The sequence below is a fragment of the Ischnura elegans genome, chromosome 8 (assembly GCF_921293095.1).
Source record: "Ischnura elegans chromosome 8, ioIscEleg1.1, whole genome shotgun sequence".
NCBI classification, from domain to species: Eukaryota; Metazoa; Arthropoda; class Insecta; order Odonata; family Coenagrionidae; genus Ischnura; species Ischnura elegans.
Window position 1 is genome coordinate 35,397,613 of NC_060253.1, and position 23,201 is coordinate 35,420,813.

A 23,201-nucleotide genomic window follows, 5' to 3' on the forward strand; every position below is an offset into this window, starting at 1 on the left:
GATTGCCTGGAAACACTGAACTTTTCTTGACAAAATTCTCCTCAGAATTTCATGTCTCCTTCATTATAACCCATCTCATCTATTTATATGATACCACCCCTTTACATCTGACTCAATGCGATTCTTGAGGGGCGATAGATAAACCTAGTGAATTAGGAATATTTAAGTCTTGCTGCGTGAATGGAAATGGAACCCTTGGTTGGCCTGCTGATATAAACTCACAAGCAGTCAGAGACTTATATTCTCAGACCACCAGGAGGAAGAAGGATGGATGAAAGCAAGGAAAAAAGGAAGGAGATGGCTTCATGATAAGGAGTTCCCGACGTCTTCATGGTAAAGATAAGAATTGAAGGGAAGGGACGAATCCTGACACTGTCATTAGGCTTCTACCATTTGCAAATCTAATTTATATTTCAAAATGGGGTAATTTACCAATGGAGAATATCAAATAGCCAATGGAATTTTCCTATGAGAAGAATGAATTTAAGCTTATGCATAAATGGCAGTTAAATTTTCAATAATGACCATGGAAGAAATCTTTGGAACCGGGAAAGTCTTGCATCAAGCACCAGGAACCCAGGGGCAGATTTAGGGAGGGGGAGTGGAAGGGTCACAGGGGTCATAATCCCCCCCATATTTTATCAAAATTGTTAATTTTTATTAGTTTAACAGCTTTTGTATTCTTGTAAAGGGAGTGTATATGAAAATTCATGGATAAAAGTCCCAAAAGTGAGAGAAGTTTGTGTTGTATTTATAGTGGAGTGTAGCCTACATATAACATAATCTCCAGACTCAGGTCATAACCCTCCTCCACCCCAAATTTGATGCTGAATCTGTCCCTGTATGAAACTTGGTAAATTTTTCAATTGGAATTGATGTATGTACCTCCATGGCCAAGTGGTCTATGCAGAGGCTCTGAAGGCCAAAGGTCTGTGGTTTGATTCCTAATCCATGGTGATTTCTTTGGTGGCAAATATTGTGCACCCATGCATGTGCGATGGAAAAGATGAAGGAAAGATAGATAACATGTAAAAGTGAATTGGAGGCACTACCTTTTCTTTTTCAAGCAATTTTATCTCAGTTGGCTCTGGATGATCAGTGGAGATCTTCTTTGGCAGCAGTCGATGGCTTATTTTACAGAGTAGGTTCCTATCTAGTGTTTCAACATTTTCAAATCCAGTAAAGTATGAAACTATCATGCCAACTATGCCCATTGTAATGAATCCAATGAGTGTGTAGTACAGGTAGGACACTCGATAGAGCCAGAAAACATCATCATGCCTGAAATGAGTCATTAGGATTTATTTAATTTTATGATATTTTGTATTGTAGTATAAATATATTTTTATATTTGGTGCAGTTTTCTACCATGTTAAAGAGTGCTAGTGATAGGTCGAAAATAATTGAATTCCGTTGTTAGCTTTGGCCGTTACGTTTCTTCCTTTCTGTCTTTGTATTGCAGCCAACTGGTCATCGTAGACACAGAATAATAAAACAAACAGAAACAAAACCAAAAGTAAAAGACAATTTGGAGTTATGGTTTTAAGAATTGTGGGGGAAACAACTCAGACTACCATGTCAGACTCTTTGCTCTTGTCCTGCTATTCCCACAACATAAAGGGCCTTGAGATGTGGCTAGAGTAAGCATGGGTCTGTTGACAAGCTTGCCATCTTAAGGCCAGTTTATATGGTACATTAACACGTACGAGTTAATGTTTCAATTTATGACTGTGAGAATGAATGCAAAAATGCACTGTGTAACCACCCAACTTGTGCAAATGCATGAATGGAAAATAAAACCAGTTCTAATTTGGTTCATACATTCATACGTTTTGGTCCACAAAAATCATTCATGTAAACAGACATTCACTCGCACGCGTTAATGTATTGTATAAACAGGGCTTTAGAGAGGCATGTACGGAATATGCAGTTATGGGCAGCGGGGTGAGACCACCTCCAGGGGTCATTAACATTCCCTAGGTTGAGAGTATAGCAAGCTGCAAGATATGAGGCTCACTGACTTTATGTTGAAGGAAAGAAAGGGTGTAGATTGGATGCATATGGTGCAGAAACAACAAAGGTTTTGGCTTAATTTAATAAGCTCTTCCCTTTATTGGACTCTCAATGAACCTGAGAGCACTTACAGGATTAAAATTTTGTACTTACTCAGGAATGTGAGTGTTGATAGCAGTGCCAAAGGTCAAACTGGTATGATTGATTCCAGTAAGATGACTACATCCTTCAAGGGTCACAGGTTTTATTGGAAAGCGCAGCCATTTCTTAGCAATTGACATCTGAGCTCCGACTGACACCCATGCACTGACGATGAACCCCACAATCCCACCAACGAGAGCACCCTGGGATTGGAGAGACATTAAGACAATCAATCAAGAATAATTACCATATATCCTGGTCTAAGATCCACAAACACGTAAGACTCACTGTGATTTTTCATGTTTGATCTTGTGAAAAATATTTGAATCAGATAGAAAAGGATGAAAGAACTTTTTCAAAATATCATTTCTAACAAATAAAACTGAGCTCTACCATAAAATATTGGGAAATAAGTTTTGTTTTCAGATTATTAATGATGATTGTAGTAAATACAACCATACTCTATGCACAGTGTGTTGCATTAGTAAAGGGTGAAGTTATACCCTAATATAAGAACACGCTGTCTTATTTTTAAGTATATTTGTGAATGAAAAAAGTGCGTCATATGGGCTGAAAAATAAGTTATAGCCATCAAAGCATTATCTTAGACTTTTAGCCCTTCAGAATTTGAGAGGAAAAAATTTTTTTCAAATTAATCACCAACCTTTGCATTCATCCAAGGCGTCAGCAGTCCCAATATAAAAATTCCCAAAGATGGACCAGCTGAAATTCCTGTAAGACTCCTGCTGACCTATAAAATTGATTTCCACAGAGTAATGCAAATAATATTGACTTCAAAAACATAAAATGCATGAGCACATGTCAAAATGAGGACGACATACATAAACATGCTAATGTTACTTGTCCAAAGATAACATGAAATAAAAAAGTGTGTCATGTTGCCATATAACAGCTAATGGGGTCATTGAATCAGACATGAAAGCATAATTCAGTGAAAGAACTTGGAAAAGGGAAAGGAAAGGTAGGTAAGTTTAGTTGGAAAACAAATCTTCTTCATCCAGCTACAACAAGAAATGTTTAAAATTTCAAATTATGTAACTCTACTATGTATCACTAGTTAAAACCAAATGATATTATTTTTTCATTAAGTAACTTGTCCGAAAATATTCGGATGAAGGATATAAAATATCCGGAAAGATTGATTTAAATTTATTAAAATTATTTCATATTCATAGGGATTCTTGCTTCTCTTTAATTCATATAAGAGATCAAACTTAAAGGGAATGCATTAAAGCACTCTTGGAACCAACTCAGAAAATCCAAAACATGTATATGCTGCCAATGTGTGATTACTGGCAACGTCTGCATAGGCCAAATGCTTTTTTAATCCAATTGAAAAAAATGTTTACCTCACCAGAGTACACTACATCATTATTTTGACCAGGATATCTTAATAGATTAAATATCTGTAAATAATTGAATAAAAATGGAGTTGGTATCCATAAAATGGATAGTTGGAGATGTGAATTTGTGAAATTACATACTTTATGTTTAATCACAAAACCTTGTATATTTCACAAAAATAATTTTAACATTGACCAGTTTTGTCCCTGTGCTATGTTGTCAGGCGCAAATGCATCATTGAATGTGGTGAAAAGGTTTTTTGATTCAACATGGAGTGTTCATGAATTGATATATTTTTTTCATTCCCATAAAATATTGTATTTTATTAGGTACTGTATTTTTTACGATTTGTATGATGAGCTCTATAACATTTTAATAATTTTTATATGTGAAGCCTGATGCTGATTAACATTGTTGCTTAGGCACAACTTTTTTTCATATGGCACACTAAATTCATGTAATTTGTAATTATGGTATTTTTGATGTTATAATCTGATTGTTTTCATATACCACTGAGTTAATGTATGTATCTAATATAGTCAAATTTTGACCTACCATATGAACCACCGTGAAATTCATAATAAATGTCGTGGAAGAAATTCCTCTGCACCAGGAATCGAACCACTGACCTTAAGCTATCTGACAATGAGTAGCTAGGCAGATCACTATGCTATGGTTTCTTGATTCGGAATTTGGGAAGGCAAAGGTCCATGGTTCTGTTTCTGGTCCAGAGGACATTTTTTTCCATAGCAATTATTAAAAAAAAATAATGCAGAGGGATAGTGCCAGATAGTGAGGGATAATTTACCCCCCATCAAACCAATTCCCCTACCCCCTGCCAGCTAACTTTCCCAGACTTTCCATTCTCAAACATAATTAAACAACCCAACCACTTCCCCAACCACCCTCTTACTCCACCCCAACCTCATCCATCTATCACCCTTATCCCTTGTCCCAAGCACATATACGTTGGGGATTCCAATTTTGTTTTTTCCAAAAATTTTTAATCAGATAAAATTTTAGTGGGGATTCCTGTTCCCCCTCCCCCCCCCCCCCCCCCCCCCCCCCCGGAATCCACCTTAATCATACTCAATAAAATCTGTGATAACTGACAAAGTGTATATTTCATTCAGCATGAATTCTCTCCAAGTGACAGCCAAATTGATCATTATCAATTCCTATTAGGGCCCCCGCGCACTGGCAACTTTTACAAAGCAACTATTTAGTTGCTTTGTGGATGTTCAAATGAAACACACGAAATTGACTGTAGCCCCGCGCACGGGCAACTTTTTAGTTGCCACAACTGCCGTGTGTTCCATAGGGACTTCCTCAAAGCAACTAAATAGTTGCTTTGTAAAAGTTGCCAGTGCGCGGGGGCCCTTAGTGTCACGCACAACCCCCATAGCTAAACAATATCAAGAGCATGGGGTCAGACAAAATAAAACGACATGGATAAAAGCTAGAAGATTAATTATCTGCTCACCCACCTGGATAATTGCTCCCAGTCTGTCGACGACTAAGACAAGAGCTGTGCAAATGATCCCCAATATGAGGACTATGAACTTCAATATTGTGCTGGCCTGCTTTTCAGACATTTTTATACCGGACCAAGGTTTTATAAAGTCCTCTAAAATCATTGCAGTGGCAGCATTCAGCAAGGTTGACATGGAACTAAAACAGATTATTAATTTTTCCATGGACGAGGGTGATTCACCACTCCAACAATCAAATTTGATGTGCTATTAAGTTTTATGTAGAGATGGGTACTATATAATGAAAACAAAATAAATATTCAGGGGAAATGAAGAGAGTTTCAAAGAAAAAGAATATCAGGGAACTGAAGGTAAATATAAATGTTTTTGAAAAGGAGAGTTCAAGAGCTGCAGTATACCAATATTAGGATTATAGTACAATGAATGAATATATATTCGAGTAATATAATTAAAATTGTAGATGAAGTGTTGAAAGATATAGAAGCCTATAATTCATGATTTTAAGCATAATTATAAAGAAATAGAAGTTTTAAGGTATATATGTATAATGAGAACACAATAGATATCTGAAAGTTATCTCACAATGTGACCTGCATACTGGCATAGCATAGCATGCTGGCTTTAAAGCAGCATTTCTGAGAGAAAAAATAAACTGATTTGGAAAAAAATTTCATTTTTACCGATGTATATTGTCATCTTACGAAGTAAAGCACTCAGAGAAAAAACTGCCAAAATATTGCACCATACTATAATAGATAGCATAAGAGAAGAGGCAGATGGCGAGTTCTTGAATAAAAAATAACATAGAGGTCCTCATTAAAAACACTTCTTTAATTTACTGATAATTTACAACTAGAAGTAAGAAAGAAGTAAGAAAGTAAACAAGAAGTAAGAAAGAAATTATCAGCAGAATAGCTCAGGGGAAGAGAGAATTCCACCAAAAGAGATACCTGCTCACAGTCGGAAACTTAAATCTGGAAGTAAGGAAACAATTTCTAAGAACCTACATTTGGAATATGCTCCTATACGGAAGTGAGGCATGGACAATGACCAAAGTGGAGAAAGCAAGGATAGAGGCCTTCAAAATGTGGTGCTACAGAAGAATGATGAAGATCAAATGGATCAACCGAGTTAGTAACGAGGAAGTCCTAAGAAGAGTAGGAGAGAAGAGAAGCCTCATGAAAACCTTAAAAAGAAGACGGAACAACCTTATAGGCAACATCTTGAGACATGATGGCCTGATGAAGACAATCGTCAAGGGACAAGTGAAAGGCAAGAACGGAAAAGGAAGACCTCGAGCGAAATATCTGGAACAAGTAAAGAAGGATGTGAAAGAGAAGAAATACGTAGGTGTGAAAAGATTAGCTGATAGGAGAACTAAGTGGAGAGCTGCATCAAACCAATCCTAGGATTGTTGACCAGTGATGATGATGAATTTACTACTAATTATACTCTCACCTCAGTGATGCACTAAATATTCCAGCAATGAAAAGCCCTGGGAGACCAGGTATTTTGTCACCAAATTGCATCACAAGATAGGGCAGGATCTGATCTGATTTTCGAATTTTCTGGAAATTGTAAAATATATTGGAATTATTTGAAACTAATTTATGAATTCTATTTTTTAAGCAGAGATATACTGAGGCGTTAGGGATATTAAATTTAAATACTATGTCTATAATATATCAATAACTTCTAATAAAAATATCTCCAACAGAAGAAGCAAGCAATATTTTCTGAAACCATGCTGAGATTAATCAAAAAAAACTTGCTAGGCCGAGTATAAAAAAAACCAACAATGTATTTAAAAAATAATTTGTCATTATAATGATGTTTATTATATAATAAGATCATAAAATATTATTTTGATAAAGTAAATAAAAAAGATAAACATATAAAGTAAATAGAAATTAATATAAGTAAGCATTTTACTAAAAGGAATACTATTAATTTCCATGTACTTACCTTTGATTTCACGGGATCACATTCATGGTGGTTGGCATATATCACCATTCCAGTGTAAACGAAAAGCACAACAAAGCATGAAATTCCAAATGCTAAACTCAGCACTGCTCTGCAAATCAATTTCAAAAGACATAAACGATTTTAATTTCTCCTGATGAATTATATTGATGAATTCTTCTCATTTTAAAGGGTAGATCCGGTTTAGTGTGAAATTGGACTTTCATTGAGTAACACACAGTGGTGCCGACTCCATGGGGCCTGAGGGGGCCCGAGCCCCCTCAAAAATTCGTTATGGGTGTGAGGAAAAAAAGTGTCAGGCTTGTCAATTTTCCCCGGAGTGTCCAGATGTCGAGACTCGAGTTATCAGGGTTCTAATGTTGATCACACAAATCTTCTAAAAAACTTAAAACTCACTACTTATAAAATTTTCCAGGGCAAGATCCCCGGTTTGGGCCCCCCCCCAATATTTTTTGTAAGTAGGCATCCCTGGCAAAACACCTTAACCCTAGGAAGACTGGAAAACAATTATCGCGTAGTAGCCTGACGGGGTCCAATGGACCCTAAAACTTTTTTTCCACAATATTACCGGTTTATGATGAATTTAGGCTGAGTTAAGTGATGATTTCCATCTTATTTACTTCCTCAACATATTTCTTCACGTCTTTATTGCTATTAAAATATTTTTGGAAGCTATTATTGCAGCAAAGCATAATATTATTCCCTCTTCCAGAAATATCACTCCAACTTTCCCATTTTTATAAATGCTTATTAGCAAAATTACATTAACACAAATTACAAAATGGTTTTATTTCAATGATAAATAAGATATGCAACAAATTTAATGAAATAAAAGCATCATGCATTTACAGATGTTATTAAAAACTGATATACTACTACAAGCATCGTTTGCATAAAATTTTTGAATGCTATTGGCATATATTTTGTGCACATCGTGAAGAGGATGTTCGTGTCTTTCTATCCTTTTTGTAGTTGCAATTACGACACTTAATTTCCTAGATTCTAAAGGAGTGTGTCACATTTTCTTTTTCACGATGTCAATTCCTCCGATAATTTGATTTTTCTTGGATTCCATGAGATACCTTTTTGTTAGGAAACCCTGTAGGCTGTAAGGCATTTATAGACGTGAGATCGGGTGGAATCCTTCGTTTATTTTACCTCATGATCTCTACAATCGCTAAACCTTTGGAAAGTAGTAGGCGGCCTTCTTTCACATATTATGTTTCTGGCTGATTAGTCCCTGAACCATAACTGTAACTAATCTTTTCCCTCGATTGACCTCTTGGCTTTTATTAGAGTCTCTACCTATTGATAGTTGGATACTCCACTTGTATGAATCACTTCTACCACTTGCAGCCAAAATTTTAATTTTATTCAAAATTTTAATTCCATACTTTCCTGATTTTGATGAAACAAACTGTCTATAGGTACAGCCCCCACAGAGCATCAATAACTGTTTGTCAACTGTCATGCAGGATCCTAGCACGAATGCATATTTCCAATATTCATTCCGCCCATCAAATATCTCTCTAATAGTGTGCAACTTTTCTTCGTCTTTGCTTTTCCTCATTTCTGCCGCATTATCAAATCGAATAACCCGCAGTAATTTTTTGACTATCCGTTCCTATTATACTGTTGAATATTGGTCGCCCGTCTAGTTTACTCAAAAGTTGTGAAACTTCATTTTTGACTTGTAAAAACAATAAGGATTAGCATATTCCAGAACCTTATTTATTTCAGAGTCATTTTCTTCATTCTACAAAGCTTGAAAACTATATGCCTTTCAATGGTGGTCCTTTTTCTAACAGTATCAAATATGATAGGACGCAAAATTAGCAAAAGAGCAGAAGACAGAATAAAAATTCCGCACGGCGTACAGGATATGACGCAAAATATTACGCCTTCGCGTTCTATCCTTTTTAATGGCATGAGGTTTTGCTTATCACTCCTCTTTCAGATTGCGTGAAATAAAAATTTTCTCCCAATAGGAAGTCCCCATTTTCGTATTTCTACCATCTTCTCAGCAAGATGAAGAAAAGTCGCCTACGGTTCAGTTCTTCTCCATCCTTATTCAACATTTGAGGCTTCATCTCCACCGGAGTCACTACTACCCTCCTCCTGTCAGCGCTGTATGTTTAGAAGCTGAACACGTCCTTCTGCAATCTTTAGATGAATTTACTCTAAGTGTGTGTCACTATTAGCAAGCCTGTGAATAAAGTGACAATGATATTTATCAATTTTTCATTCCAAACTTTACTTAGATATAATGGAAGATAACATTGTTCGTGCTACTCCTTAGTTGTGAATGGAGGTAAAAATTTGCAAAACACTGTCACGTATTATGTTTCTCATACCATCAAGCAATTCAAAGAGCTCAATAACTTTACCAGTACATTTATTTTGATGATAATTATAAAAAATGCTATTTTTATTATAACCTCAAAAATTACCTCGATTTCTTAGCTCCTCAATGACACAGTAAATCAATAGTCACTCTATGAATTCAGTCACATCAATACCTCACTACACGAAATTTGGTACCACCAAGCATCCTGTAAAGATAGGAATAATAAAACTGCTGTATATCATAGTAGATGGAAATCAATACACCACTTCATCAAACTAATCTATCTGAGGAGTAAACGATTTGATAAATGAGGTAAATACTGAAGAAGTACATTGCAATGGAAAAGTATAATCTTTTATATAACCCATAAAGGTTTGTACTTACCATGGACGGCATCAAAATAAAATGATGGAATTCAAATTCTTCAATGTCTTCAGTTAGGTAGGTGGAATAACTGCATATGTCGGCAGGCAGCAAGACCACTCCAGCTTGCGAGCGTAACTTCTGACTGACCATCATGAAAGCACCTCAGACTCTAGGTGAACGGTCTCACATATAAAACTGACAAATTATGGTACTGAATGTAGAAAATTCACACTGTGTATGCATCAAACTGGAGAAAGTTGCAAAAACCACCCATTACGAAACGATGTGGATACATTTTTCTGACCGCCATTTTTTTAAATGTGACATTGTAAGAGCATACGAAAGGCTTCATGCCAATCCACAAAAATTACCCACTAAATGGTAATAAATATCGCCTAAAACAATTTGTTCATAACTCCATACAAATTGAATCTCACAAAAATACAAATTAAATAAGAAAATTGCTGAGAAGTTGAAATAAATTACCCATAGCATTGAAAATAGCCGACTGGGTCCAATGGACCCAGTCCGCCCATTATGTAACTTTCTAGTATACTATAAAAAGTAATGAACCCATTCTCGCCATTTCGTGCTATGTTAAAGAGGACACACATATAGGAGAAGTCACAGCGTCAAAATGAATTTCGTGCATTTTTGGCATAATTATAAACTTTTATAACTACCAACTGGGTCCATTGGACCCAGTCCGTCGTTCTAGGGTTAAAAATGGAAACCAAGTTGTTTTCCGAAATATTGAAATATATGACTGAGTTAACCGGGTTGAAAACTCGAGAAGAATTCATCAATTTGAAAAAAATTTTTTCAAAATTGGACAACAATTTCTGACTTCGGTTGACATGGCAATGGTCACATCAGTGGCTTACCTTCTGGCCTTCTTGAGGGTTGGCAGTGCAAGACAGCGCTGGAGGATTGCCTGAGAAGCTGCACAATGGAACAGCCCCATGAAAAAATTCCCTATGAACACTGTCCAGAAGGTATGGCGGACTAGAGGATTCAGATCCATACTGCAGAAGGAAAGATGCAAGATTTGAAACATTTGTCTGCACACCATTATACAGACTGGAGAAAAATTGTGTCCCGAAATTTTAACCCTGGATAGCTGATGCCAGTAGGTAGCAAAATTACTTCTGATGTTTAGGTCGAAAACACACAATTTTTAAACTGCGGATACTTTGAGTCAAGCTCTCTAACTGACCGCAAGTTAGCCTGTTACCAGATGCATTGGATACATCGTGATCTCCAGTAAAGAAAGCATTCGAAGTAATGAGTTTAGTAAGAGAACCACCAAGTACTCCCTGTGCTTTTTGAACATCCAAACATTTTCATGTGGACGTTTCTACTTAATGTAATACACAACAAAGCAAGAAATTCCATATGCTAAACTCGGCAGTGCTCTGCAAATCAGTTTCAAAAGACATGCTTAAAACAAGACAGCAATTTTCATGGCATCAGTTGATCTGTACATGCAAGTTTTATGTTTGACGTGTTCTACGGAAATGAATTGGATCCCAAGAACCTTTTTTTGTGCGCAATGCAAGTGGCTCATTTTGGAGCAAACTCGATCCCCAATTGCTGAAATAAACACATTCATTTGGTGCGAATCCATGTTCTGGGAAGCATTTGGTAAGATATTTATGTGCCCAATGTTTTAGCCAGATATGAATTGGTCCTCCAGGAGACTCTACGCTCAATGAAGCAAGGTATCGATTCGGAAACGGATTTTATGTGAAATAGCTTTCTAGGAAGCTGAGTTAAGGAGTTTCACAACATTCAAATTCCACAAATATCTATACACTTTAGTATGGACACCTTTAAGGTGAACAACTTCTGTAGGCAACACGCGGGTTATTACCGTCATGAGTGTTGCTGACTTAACAGGATGCGGCGATTAAGTAATAAATAATAATAATTATTATTCGTGCTACGAACGATTCCTAGGGGACAATTTTGGAACTGGAAAATTCTATTGTCTAAAACCTGGTTTTTATTGTTGCTGGAAGAGTATTACCAGTGGCATAGATTTCACGATTACAGTCCCGAATTATGAAATTTATATTCTGCCCTCAATAATTTGTCGTATAGCAGCGATTGAATTAATTTTCCAAACCACAACTTACAATTTATTACGTTTCTTTTCTTTATTTTTTCGGAAGATTTTATATATAAAATCGCGAACTTTTGTGTTCTTTTCCCTCAACAGTCAAAATCAACAACTCCCATTCTCGTTTTCTCCATGACAACTTCGAGATTGGAAAGGTAATGGGCATTGAGGGTTTTCTAAATCATTTAAGACCATGCGTGAAATCTAACCGAAGCTCATAGTACTAGATGTTAGGTGGTCCATTGAGGATGGCAACACGGGAAGAGAAGGACTTCAATGAAGCCACAACCGACTGAGAGCCTCAAACCTGCGCTAAAGGAGCACATGGTGGTAATATAATATATAGAAAATGGCTAACATCTATTACCGAGAACCTCGGTACAATATCCACGGGAATTCAGGAACCGGCATTGCTTAGTAGCCCGGAAACCTAAAGGCTTGTGATTGGATACCCGGTACAGAGGCTTTTTTCATTTTTTTGGCTTAAGTCATGTAAATTTCAGTGCCGTTCACGCGGCAGGCTCGAAATACTATACTAATTTACTGTTCTTGAGGAAATAGAAAACCATCCTATGAGAAGGGTGACTCAAAGATTTTTCCTCCCCTCCATTTTAAACGCTTGCATCCGCTACCATCCACTGGGAATTCACTGACTTAACCTTCTAAGTCACTGTCGACCCTAAGGGGTATACCCCTGTGAAAAAATTGTATAAACCTGAATAAAAATTGTATACATTCTTATACAATTGTCATGACAATTTTATAGGAATGTATACAATATGGTATGTATATACAGTATGTATGGTTACTATATCGCAAGTCTTCCCATCTGTTCAGAAAAAAATTCCCAGGAGGTCAGAGCCCTTTTTCTACCGGAATGCCTTCTTAGTTACCCAGAAGGAAGGCCTGACTGCAATGGAAGCTTTCTGTATTTTCAATTCCATCAATTCGGTTATACAAAGGGATAACTCATCAAAATATACACACCTCAACATTTAACAGAGTATGAAAAATTATGTGACTTTGTTTCATCCGTTCCATTCGGTTCATTCCAAGCACATAAAAAGCCATTAAATATGTATAAAATCAAAACACAGGATGCCCGTGGATGATTGAATGGAGCCGACAGCTCACTCTGAAGAGTTCTTCGGGCTGACAACCGAACACAGCATTGGCGCAGTTTACGGACGCGTATATGGACTGCCAGCGACGCGACTAGTCAAAAAACTGCCTTAAGACATGTTTACACGATTTATTAACAAGTACAAGTTAATGTCTGTTTGCGTGAATGACTTTTGTGGACCGGAAGGGAAAATGTACGAATGCATGAACCAAATTAGAACAGGTTCTATTTTCCGTTCATCGCTTGAGCTATTAAGATCAGATATCTTTAAGAGCAACACGGAGGACATCATCCAGGGACTTAAGTATATTTCTTGGTCCAACAGCAACGCTAAAATAAGAGAAATATTTGATCATGCGATTAGGCGTAGAAATTCATTTTCCTCCGAAAAATAAAGTATTTAACACTGTCTGTGCTGACTTTACTGAAGATCTGTGCCCTGGTGCTGGCCATTTTCAATAATTTTGTGTTATCTCTTAACAATCAACCTCTGATGCGAGGGATATGTGTTTGGTATCATTTTAAAGCATGAATTTTGATTTTGTGTTTTTAGAAGATGTTGGTACCATTTTGCTAAAAATAGCAAAGTGCGATTTGTCAAAAGACGCATGTCGTAATATTATGCCCGTGGCAAAAATCAAAGGATTTCACATGGCGTAATATTATACCCATAGCACGCAAAGTGTTAAATTAATGCCATAATATATTCACTTTATGTTTGCGGGTGAGCTTTCGTGAAAGCTCGGACACACTCGGAAGTCTTCGCTAATGGGGGAGGGGTAGTACCGAGAGATAGAGAGGAGGAGCGAACTTAATTTTGCCAAATGTACATAGCCGCCCTACTATGTCAATGAAAAGGTCGGCGCCGAGACAATATATCTACTCATTTGGAAGTTATTGATGATAATCCTTTCAAAGAAGCCCATGACATTGTCAGCTACCACGCTGAATGAGACACCGTTGGTGAAAGGCATACTTAAAGACATGTAAGGAGAGGTTTGGCAAAACTGCTCCACGAGCAGATTCACGATGTTAACTCGACGGAGGTTTGTGTGTGACTGACTGAGGCCACACCTGCTATTTTTCTGATTGGCAAATGGAAAGTCACGTGTCAAGAAACATTCCCTCCCCTCACCTCCACTTGCTTTAGCCACACCAGTTCATCAGCACAGATAAAATGAACAGAGTTTAGGTGGGACTCAATAGTAAAATATCTTCCACGCGCGCCTTTTCTTTTTTATTGGTAACGGTTGTAGTCATAACACCCATGCCACCCACCTATTTAGGCGGCTTGCAAGCGAAGTTGTGTGAAAATAAATGTAGACGAAAGAGAAGACTCACTTGAAGAACTCGAGTCGTCCGCTCTTATAGTTCTTTTCGAAGACGTTGGCCATGCTCCCGGCACCAATGGTTCCCATAATACACACCACCACCACTCCGGCCAGCATGCTGAAAGACTGCACCGTGTCTGCCCACACGACAGCCTTCAGACCACCCTTAAAAGGCGAAGAAGAATCAATCGCAGGGGAAAAGCGTGAACCTCTTTATGTTATGCCTTGTTCCAATGTTATCGTCAGGACGATCATAAAACCAGGGGTGGAAAGGCAAACGAAGGGAAAGTCAGAACCAGTAAAATTTCAATCATTTCGTTCCCGGGAGCGAAATGTAAAAACGAAAAAAAGGACTTAAACCCGGGGAGCTAAACTCAAAGTCGAAACGAAATCAGAGTTAAAACTACTTCGCGTCGAAACTAAAGTAAACCTCTGGGACGAGACGAAACACAGATTTTTTTGCACCGGAGGGACCACGTGCTTAACCTTCGAACAGTTTAGTGTCAACCCACACACCGAGCACGATGTATGGTTGAATGAAGCAGAGGTTCGGCCTACCGTCATTACATTCATGTGGCCTATTGCCCCATTCATATTTTCACCACTCACAGGAGAACGGTGAACGCAAACTGCCCATTCGATTTTTAAGCTCAATGTTTTAACCTCTCTACACGTATGTCAAACGTAATGGGTCGAAACTATTCCCTCTTATCCCCCTCCACTCAACTTCTGGGATCGAAACTTAACTGTCAGCAGCAGAGTTTCGATTAATTTAGTTTCCTTCCTGGGAGTAATGTTTCGTCGCGGGTCAAAACTAAACTCCTTGGTGATTTTGATTTCGTGCTGGAATGAAAATAAACCTAGGCCTCGTATTTTCGTTTCCCTCCGGGTCAAAACGAAACATTTTCGTTTCGGTCCACTTGCCTTCCCTTCGTCAAACACACACAGATACATAGAACGATGATAACAACTGGGATCAGGAAGTTCCTTTCCAAACGATTTCGCATGGATCCACGCCTGCTTCATCGATGTTTATAAATGACATTCTTCAAATATGCTTTATCACTTTCTATAAAGGCCTGAGTTAGCGATATGTTAACACGTTCGAGTTAATGCCTAATTTTATGAACACGAAAATGCACCATTTATCACACAACTTGTGCGAACGCAAGAACAGAATATGGAACCTGTTTTTATTAGGTTCATGTATTCGTACATGTTTCGTTCTTGTGCACCAAAATCGTTCATGCATTCACACATCAACTCGTGCGCGTTACTGTACCCTGCAGTTAGGCCTTAAAAAATTAGCAAACAAAATGTGACTCCAAAATGACAAAATTAATTTTCATGCACGTTTCCACGTAGAACTCAGTTGTGTTAAAAGAAGGATACACAGATGGTGTACAATGGAATTTATAATTTCTCAGAGAAAGATTTTGGGAGGGATTATCAAATTTGGATGACGGTTTTTAAATTAAATCAAGATCGATTCATCCATGGAAAATATTGAAAAGTTTGCATACATAACATTGCAGATGATTCACTTCGATATCCGAGAAATCCATCAACTTCACGACATTTTCGTCTGAAAAAATAACTCTGTAGGATACGTCTTTCGTACGCTCACGGAGGTGATAGTAACACGCAGGCACGATTCACTATATTTTATTTGGTCGGTTAAACTGTACAGATAGGCAAGCGCTTCGATGTGGCATCGACGAGCGTAATATGCGGCGTCGGTGACTCGGCCAGACTGCCTGGTGCACAACTCCTTCACGAGCAACTCCCTCGGGAACACCTCGGGAACTTGCGCGCATCGCTTCGCCGCTGTTTTCCGGGGAGTTCCATGGACGTCCGCAGAGGGCGCGCGGTGCGCCGTTGCGAGTCGGAACGTCTCCATTATATTGCCGTGCAATCGCCACAACTCCAATACAATTAATTTGTAGATCAATTATTGATGGGATATTGATGCTTTGAAAAACAAATATGATGGCAATTCTTTCTTCGAAATCAAGATGACTTTAAAATTTAATTAACAATAAGAAAAAAGAGGATGGCTACTAAATTACAAGATCCTATTTTTTGGGGGCAACGTGAGAGTAAAATTATGAGAATATGAACATCAATTGAAGTAGAAGAGAGAGATGTGGGCAAGGTATAGGTAAAACTTACCAGGCTCGTGTAAAATATACAAACAGCACATATCACGGGAGATGTAACGTAGATATTGACGCCGGATACTGTGTAAGGAAATAAAAAATGCAAATGAATAGGGCATGACAATTATCGAAAAGACTAATCACTAATTCACCAAAAATAAAATCACACAATTTTTTTTACCGTGGCTGAATGCCAGAGCAGGCACGTAGATCATCAAAGGAATATATAGTACCTGCAAGAGAAACAACCTCATAATATCGTATTCTAAGGCGTGATATTTACATTCCTATTTTTAAGAAAAATCAATCCTTGCAATAGTCTATGGCCTCCAAAAAACTATTTTCTCAGTATCTAGCAAAATTAGTCGATGGTTTTCAAACTGGATATATGTATATAAACGTGATTTATTGTTCAAATCTGTAAAACGCATCTGCTTAAATCAACGAAATATGATTAATAGCCACTTACCATACTAACAATAGATATCCCGGACAGTAGTAGTCTTACTTTTTGGTCGTACCTCAGTTCAAGATACTGCAAAAGAAGAAAAATATACATAGTTTAGACATTGAAAATAAAAGTAGCAAACAAACCTTCCGAAAATTGTAACTTACGTAAATTGTAGCATAGATATTTTGCGCTCCTCGCATTGTGCAAGTAGAGTACCCGAAATGTAGGTACGCGTTAGCATAATAGCGGGTAGCTTTACAGCTTTAGAGTAAAAACGAACCGTGCACTAAGCGTAGACTGAATGTTTTATGCCAGTGACGACTTGCCACCTCATCCCTTTTCATGCATGAATACGTTTCGGGTACCTACTACTTCACAGTTACCGTTGGTGTACGTTAGAAGTAGGCCAGACTTCACTAAAAGCACAGTTGCTGCACGCTTCGTGTGGTATTGGCTTACAGCAGTATATCTCGTGCTGTACGCTATGTGTACGATGCCAGAACATCTAATTTACCATTCGAAAAATAAATTTTAAACTAATAATTGGAATTTTAAAAATTAAAAATTTCTCCCGCATACATATTGATAGAATATAAAATACAAGTGTGGGCCAATTCTGCGATGGATTAGTTGAGAAAAGTTAATTAAAATGTTTTTAAACATTTAAATATAAAAACATATAGAAAAAATATAGAAATTGAATATTTACACATGCTCTGTCTTACGCAAAGTCATACCTTTAAAGTAAGCCATAAATCATGGCTCTACGACAGTTCGGTGGAAAAATTAACGGATTTATATGATTCAAAGAACTTTTATTGGCAAAAAATGCGAAAAAGTTAAAATTCAATCAAAACGCACTACAAATTATTTTACGTAAAACGGTGTCAGGTTGAGGTGAATAAAAACCCATTCAGAAATTTTCGTTGCAATATGGACAGGACCCTAAGGGAACAACATCTTTTGGTGTGAGAGTGGTATGTCCCTTATGATTAGAAATATGAATGGAAACTCGATTTAGCATTTTATGCACGGCTAAATTTTAAGGGTTGAGATGCTGTTAAATGTTTACTCTCATGTATGTATACCATAAAAATCCAGGATCATAAAATAGTTTGAAATAGGTAATAAGGCATGAGAAAGACAAAATTCGACCGACGACAATATTCATACATACATAAAATAACGCATACCTCCCGCTCGACCACTCTGATTTGGTGACGGAGCAAGAGTTAACTTATACCATTACCTTGAAATGTGGACGTTATATAAAGTATATACTGGGAATAGTTTGCATAAAATTTTCTAAATATTTATAAAATTTTAAAATTTCACCTCATTGTTTTCTTAGTTACAAAAAAGATGACAAAATTCGACCAGTAGTGAGGCAAATATGCGTCAAGGGGCATTTTCAAGTCGCTCTTTTTGTGGGGGTATCTGGGGGGGGGGGGGGGGGGTCGTCACTTTCTGCAGCGCCTTAGTGGTATTCAAAACCTCTTCGCGATGATATGTCTGAGGTCTGATATGCGTAGAAAATTGGCTTTTAGATATTCATATATTGTATTTAAATATTTAATTTCAAGCTGGTGATATAAAGAAATAATTGGAGAGCCAACGTGAAGATTGAGAAGGTAAACCATCTTTTCAATTTTCCAGGGCTGCAGACCCCTGGACCCCCATAATTTGCCTCTGGTATGGGTCCCTCTTTTGATTATTATCATGCCCTTCTATTTATGACCTCAATAATATAAGAGGAGTCAAAAGAACCCACTGCCCATAAAGACCTCATATTTGAAAAGGAATCGTTATCTTTCAGAATAACCAGATGATTCGTACGTGCTTGAAAGTTAGCCATTCTCTCTATAATACTATAAACTTCAGCCTATCAATACCTTATAGACTGAAGTTAGCTGAAGATTGTAGAAGACGGGCATGAAGACGTAGGCTACGGAGAGGCAGACACAGATTTCAGCGGCTAGAACCAAACCGTATTGGGTTCCGTAGGTGTAGACTTCGGCAGGGACCCCGAGACTGGACACACCAGAGATGTAACTAGAGGTGAAACGGAAAGAGAATTGCTCATTAATTTCACGGGAAGTTCCACAATAAGTTTCAAACATTAATGTTGAATTAATAAGATGGCCTTTGCTTATTTTTAGAACACATATTTTGTTGTAAAATAACGAAAATGTTTAAACATGATCTAGTCCTACAGTTTTCCCCGAAAGAAAAAATAAAATTAATAGAAACAATTTTTAATTTGTTTGTAATTTATCTATGATCCGTATAGTGTATATATTATACATGGACATTAAAAAATTACGCCGGAGCGAACGAATGCTGCGTTGCCACGTTTTGCGCGCGAAACTTTGCCTCCTGGTAACCGGCACTGGCCTGGCGCGGCCCCGTTTGGCAACATGATATTAATAAAAGTTATTGACATTCACAAATATCAATATTGTTATAGATTATGGATCATAGAAAAATTGCAAATAAATTAGGAAGTGTTTCTATGAATTTTATTTTTTCTTTCGAGGAAAACTGTGGGACTAGATAATGTTTAAAAATTTTCGTTATTTTACAACAAAATATGTGTTATAAAAATACTAAAAGGCCATTTTATTAATCTACATTAATGATTTCAACTTATTGTGGAAGATGAATGTTGTACACGCACTAGTTTACCCTAGGTTGAGGTACAAAGTTCATGAAGTTGACAAAGTGGCTAATTTAATGGTGCGCGGAGTCATTTATTGCACTCGTGTGTCTACATTTTTTAATTTTTCATGAAACAAAAAATAAATCAGAATTGAAAATAAAATTTCATTTAAAAGGAAGTATTATTTATTATTATGGCATGCACTGAAGTCCAGATATAAATTTGCAAAGTACAGCGGCACATCATTTTTACGCCGACAGTAGGTTTAGAGTCGTTCCCGCACGAAATTAAAATCACCAATGAGTTTAGTGTTGTCCCGGGGCGAAAATTTACTTCCAGGAACGAAACTAAATGAATCGAAACTCAGCTGCTGACAGTTAAGCTTCGATTAAAGAAATTGAGTGGAGGGGGATAAGAGGGAATAGTTTTAACCCATTACGTTTAATTTTGATATGCGTGAAGACAGATTAAAACATTGAGCTTAAAAATCGAACGGCTAGTTTGCGTTCACCGTTCTCCTGTTTGTGGTAAAAATATGAGTGCCCCATGCATCTAATGACGGCAGGCCGAACCTCTACTTCATTCAACCGTATTTCGTACTCGGTGTGTGGGTCGAAACTAAACCGTTGGACGGCGAAGCACGTGGTCCCTCCTAAGCGAAACATTATCTGCGTTTCGTTTTGTTCCAGAGTTTTAGTTTAGTTTTGACTCCGATGTCGTTTAGCTCCCGGGGTTTAAATGCATTTCGTTTCTACATTTCGCTCCCGGCAACAAAACTATTGAAATTTTACTGGTTTTGAATTTCGTTTTATTTAATTTTTTCGTTCGACTTAATTTCGATTGCCATCCCTGGTTATTGGACCATATGATTACTCCCACTACGAGAGTCCTCGAAATAGCCGTGAACGTATAGTGGTTAGTACTTTACGTTGTGGCCGCAACAACCCAGGTTCGATTCCTGGTCACGGCAGTGTTTCTCTCTGAAACGGCGAGGGCCGCCATTACAACTTCGATCTTCGCCATTACAACTTCGATCTATACGGTGAATTTCGTTTTAATTGACTTTTTTCCTCTTGTTTTTCCTCTCCGACCCGTTTTTTTTCATTTTGAGCAATACTATCAAGTTTTTCGGCGGTCGCGGAAGGGTCTTGGATGGATAGGTATCGTTATAAGAGGAATTGTGAGAAGATATTAAAGTAATTCATTAGTTCTAACTTTTCTAGGAGATCGGAGGCACTACATTAAGCGAATAACTTTATACGATTTCACGCGCACGGGTGCAAAGTTAAACCCAGGTCAAAGCAAGACAGATTGGCCTTTGGATAAAATGGCTTGGTGATATAACTGGTTGCATACGTGACCAACAATCAGGAAAATAGGGTACGAATCCCGGCAAAGCCAAATGATTTTTTTCGTGATAATTTTCATCCTTGGCGCATAATATTTGCATGGAGATGCTTATACCAATTACTGACCGTAAGAAAAGTTTTGTTTTCTTTGGCATGACAACTTCGATCGATACGGTGCATTTCGATTTAGTTGACATTTTTCTCTCAGTTTTTTGTCCTATTTGTTTTTTTTTCATTTTTGAGTATCACTATCAAGTTCCTTGGCAGTCGTCTGGGTCCTGGATAGGATAGTTACAAAAGGAATTGTGAGAGGATATTAAAGTAATTCATTGGTTCAAACTTTTCTCGCTTAAGCTTATTCATTATTTACCTATACTTTGAGTCCTTCTCTTTGAGTCTTTCTCTACATCATAAGGTGCGTCTTATAATTGTTCATTCTATTGTGGAATATTTTCTTTTTAAAAGCTTATTATACTTACTCATATTTGATTATTACCCTTTTGATACGCATATTTGATTTGGATCTCTTGGGGGCAATGGGTAACATGTGTATAGTGCAAAGGTAATTTTTATAATTATTTTCTAAATAGAATGGAATAAAATAAAAATAAATGATATAAGAAATTTTTACTGGAATTTTTCTACTATTTTTGTAATTTAATACCATTATTCTTATGAATATTATTCAAATTACTCGCGTGCAGTACTTTTTTTATGTATTTGTTTGTGCTTTCATTGAAAAGAAATCAATCATAGTGTGAGTAAATGGGGAAGTGAGGCTATTGTAATTTTAAATGTGGGTGATCGGTTAAAAGAAAATAAGTAAAAATGTATCTCACACTCGCCAGGCCACATCTACGTTGAGTACGGAACGATCTTATGGGATACTGTGCAGATAGAATACGTGAGCTTAAAAACACACATAGGAAAGCCGAATTGTGAATTTAATAGGGAAGTTCAAGATGGGAGGAGAAGCGATCGGACCAATTGCCCAATGATCCATGCAAAACTAATTCAACTAGTGGAATACTTGAATTAAAATCCGTTATGTGCGTGTGGTGAACCTATTGCATGCTGGTGGTAGCTTATTCTGTGCCAAACACAATAGAGGAGGCTCGCAGGGTATTGTGTAGATTTAGATGAGTCGATGCAGCAATAAGATATACCTTGACCAACGACTGAAAATTTCCAACTATCATTTTGATAAATGGGGCCAAAATTATTTAGTATGTTGCCAAGAAATGTGTCAAAGAAGGAGAAAAGATTGGGATTCACATCTGCTGTCAAAAAATGCCTTATGTGCAATGAGGTAGTGGAGTTTTAACCTAGAAAGGTGTTGTAAAATGTTCTTAATTTTAGGTATTTTGTGTCTAAATCATTGCTGTGTGTTTCTGAAAGCAAGCTAGTTGCCAATTAGGTTTTTTTCTTTGTATTTATAACATCAGGGTTATTAAAAAGCACAAAGGTTAGAAAATAAAAATGACCACTGAATTGAATGAAAGAAAATTTGTATCATACATTGATAGCACCAGTTCTGTTGGAACAATGTATGACGATAACCCCAAAAAAGGTTCCTATGCGGTATCTGTACAGGGTGGATTAAAATTGTATCACGAAATTTTTATCCCGGATAGCTTACGCCAGGAGGAACCAAAATTTCTGAAGATATTTAGGTCGAAAACGCACCATTTTTAAACCACAGAAACTCGACGCCAAGCGCTCCGATTGGCCGCGAGTTTGCATTGCTGCTGGTTGCTCAGGACTCATGACTTCAAATGCTTTGCTTGCCGGAGATCGCGATGTACCCATGGAATACGGAAACAGGACAATCTCGCGGCCAATCGGACCGCTTGTCCAAAAGTTTCTATAGTTTACCCTTTTACTGCGAGCCCATTTCGGGTGGGATGTGCGAAGACTGCCAAGGCTATTTACCGGAATTGGCTACATTTCAGATTTAAAAATTTTTCAGCGACTTAATTTTATTTAATACGTCTAGATTTTTTCCCAATTCTTAAGATATATTTATATCTAATAGCCATAGATAGATTATGGGGGTTTACATAACTTACAGCCGTTGAAAAAGCCATAATCACGAAAAAAAAGTCAAATAATTCGGGCCGATATATCGGCCCCTATCGGCCGGTGGCAATAAAATGGTTAAAAATTCTACACGAAAAATCCACAGAGGAAAAACCATTCGCCTTGACCGGGATTCGAACCCGGATCCCTCGATTTCCGGCCGAGTGCTTCAGCAAGTTAGGTAAATATACATTTATTTCAACTTTCAAGCAGCAAAGTA

At 37.3% G+C, this 23,201-nt stretch overlaps 1 protein-coding gene across 1 annotated transcript in view; it reads right to left on the reverse strand.

The window, feature by feature from the left end:
• Positions 1-23,201, reverse strand: part of LOC124163275 (sodium-coupled monocarboxylate transporter 1-like) — a 40,474-nt gene that overhangs the window by 2,804 nt on the left and 14,469 nt on the right. Inside the window, exons 3-14 of the mRNA XM_046540069.1 lie at positions 18,787-18,946; positions 16,913-16,978; positions 16,625-16,676; positions 16,457-16,524; positions 14,295-14,449; positions 10,593-10,733; positions 6,978-7,086; positions 6,471-6,580; positions 5,007-5,190; positions 2,819-2,905; positions 2,167-2,357; positions 1,053-1,281 (exon numbers count right to left, since the gene is read on the reverse strand). Coding sequence (XP_046396025.1) covers positions 1,053-1,281; positions 2,167-2,357; positions 2,819-2,905; positions 5,007-5,190; positions 6,471-6,580; positions 6,978-7,086; positions 10,593-10,733; positions 14,295-14,449; positions 16,457-16,524; positions 16,625-16,676; positions 16,913-16,978; positions 18,787-18,946 — 1,552 coding nt within the window. The remainder of the gene's footprint in view (positions 1-1,052; positions 1,282-2,166; positions 2,358-2,818; positions 2,906-5,006; positions 5,191-6,470; positions 6,581-6,977; positions 7,087-10,592; positions 10,734-14,294; positions 14,450-16,456; positions 16,525-16,624; positions 16,677-16,912; positions 16,979-18,786; positions 18,947-23,201) is intronic.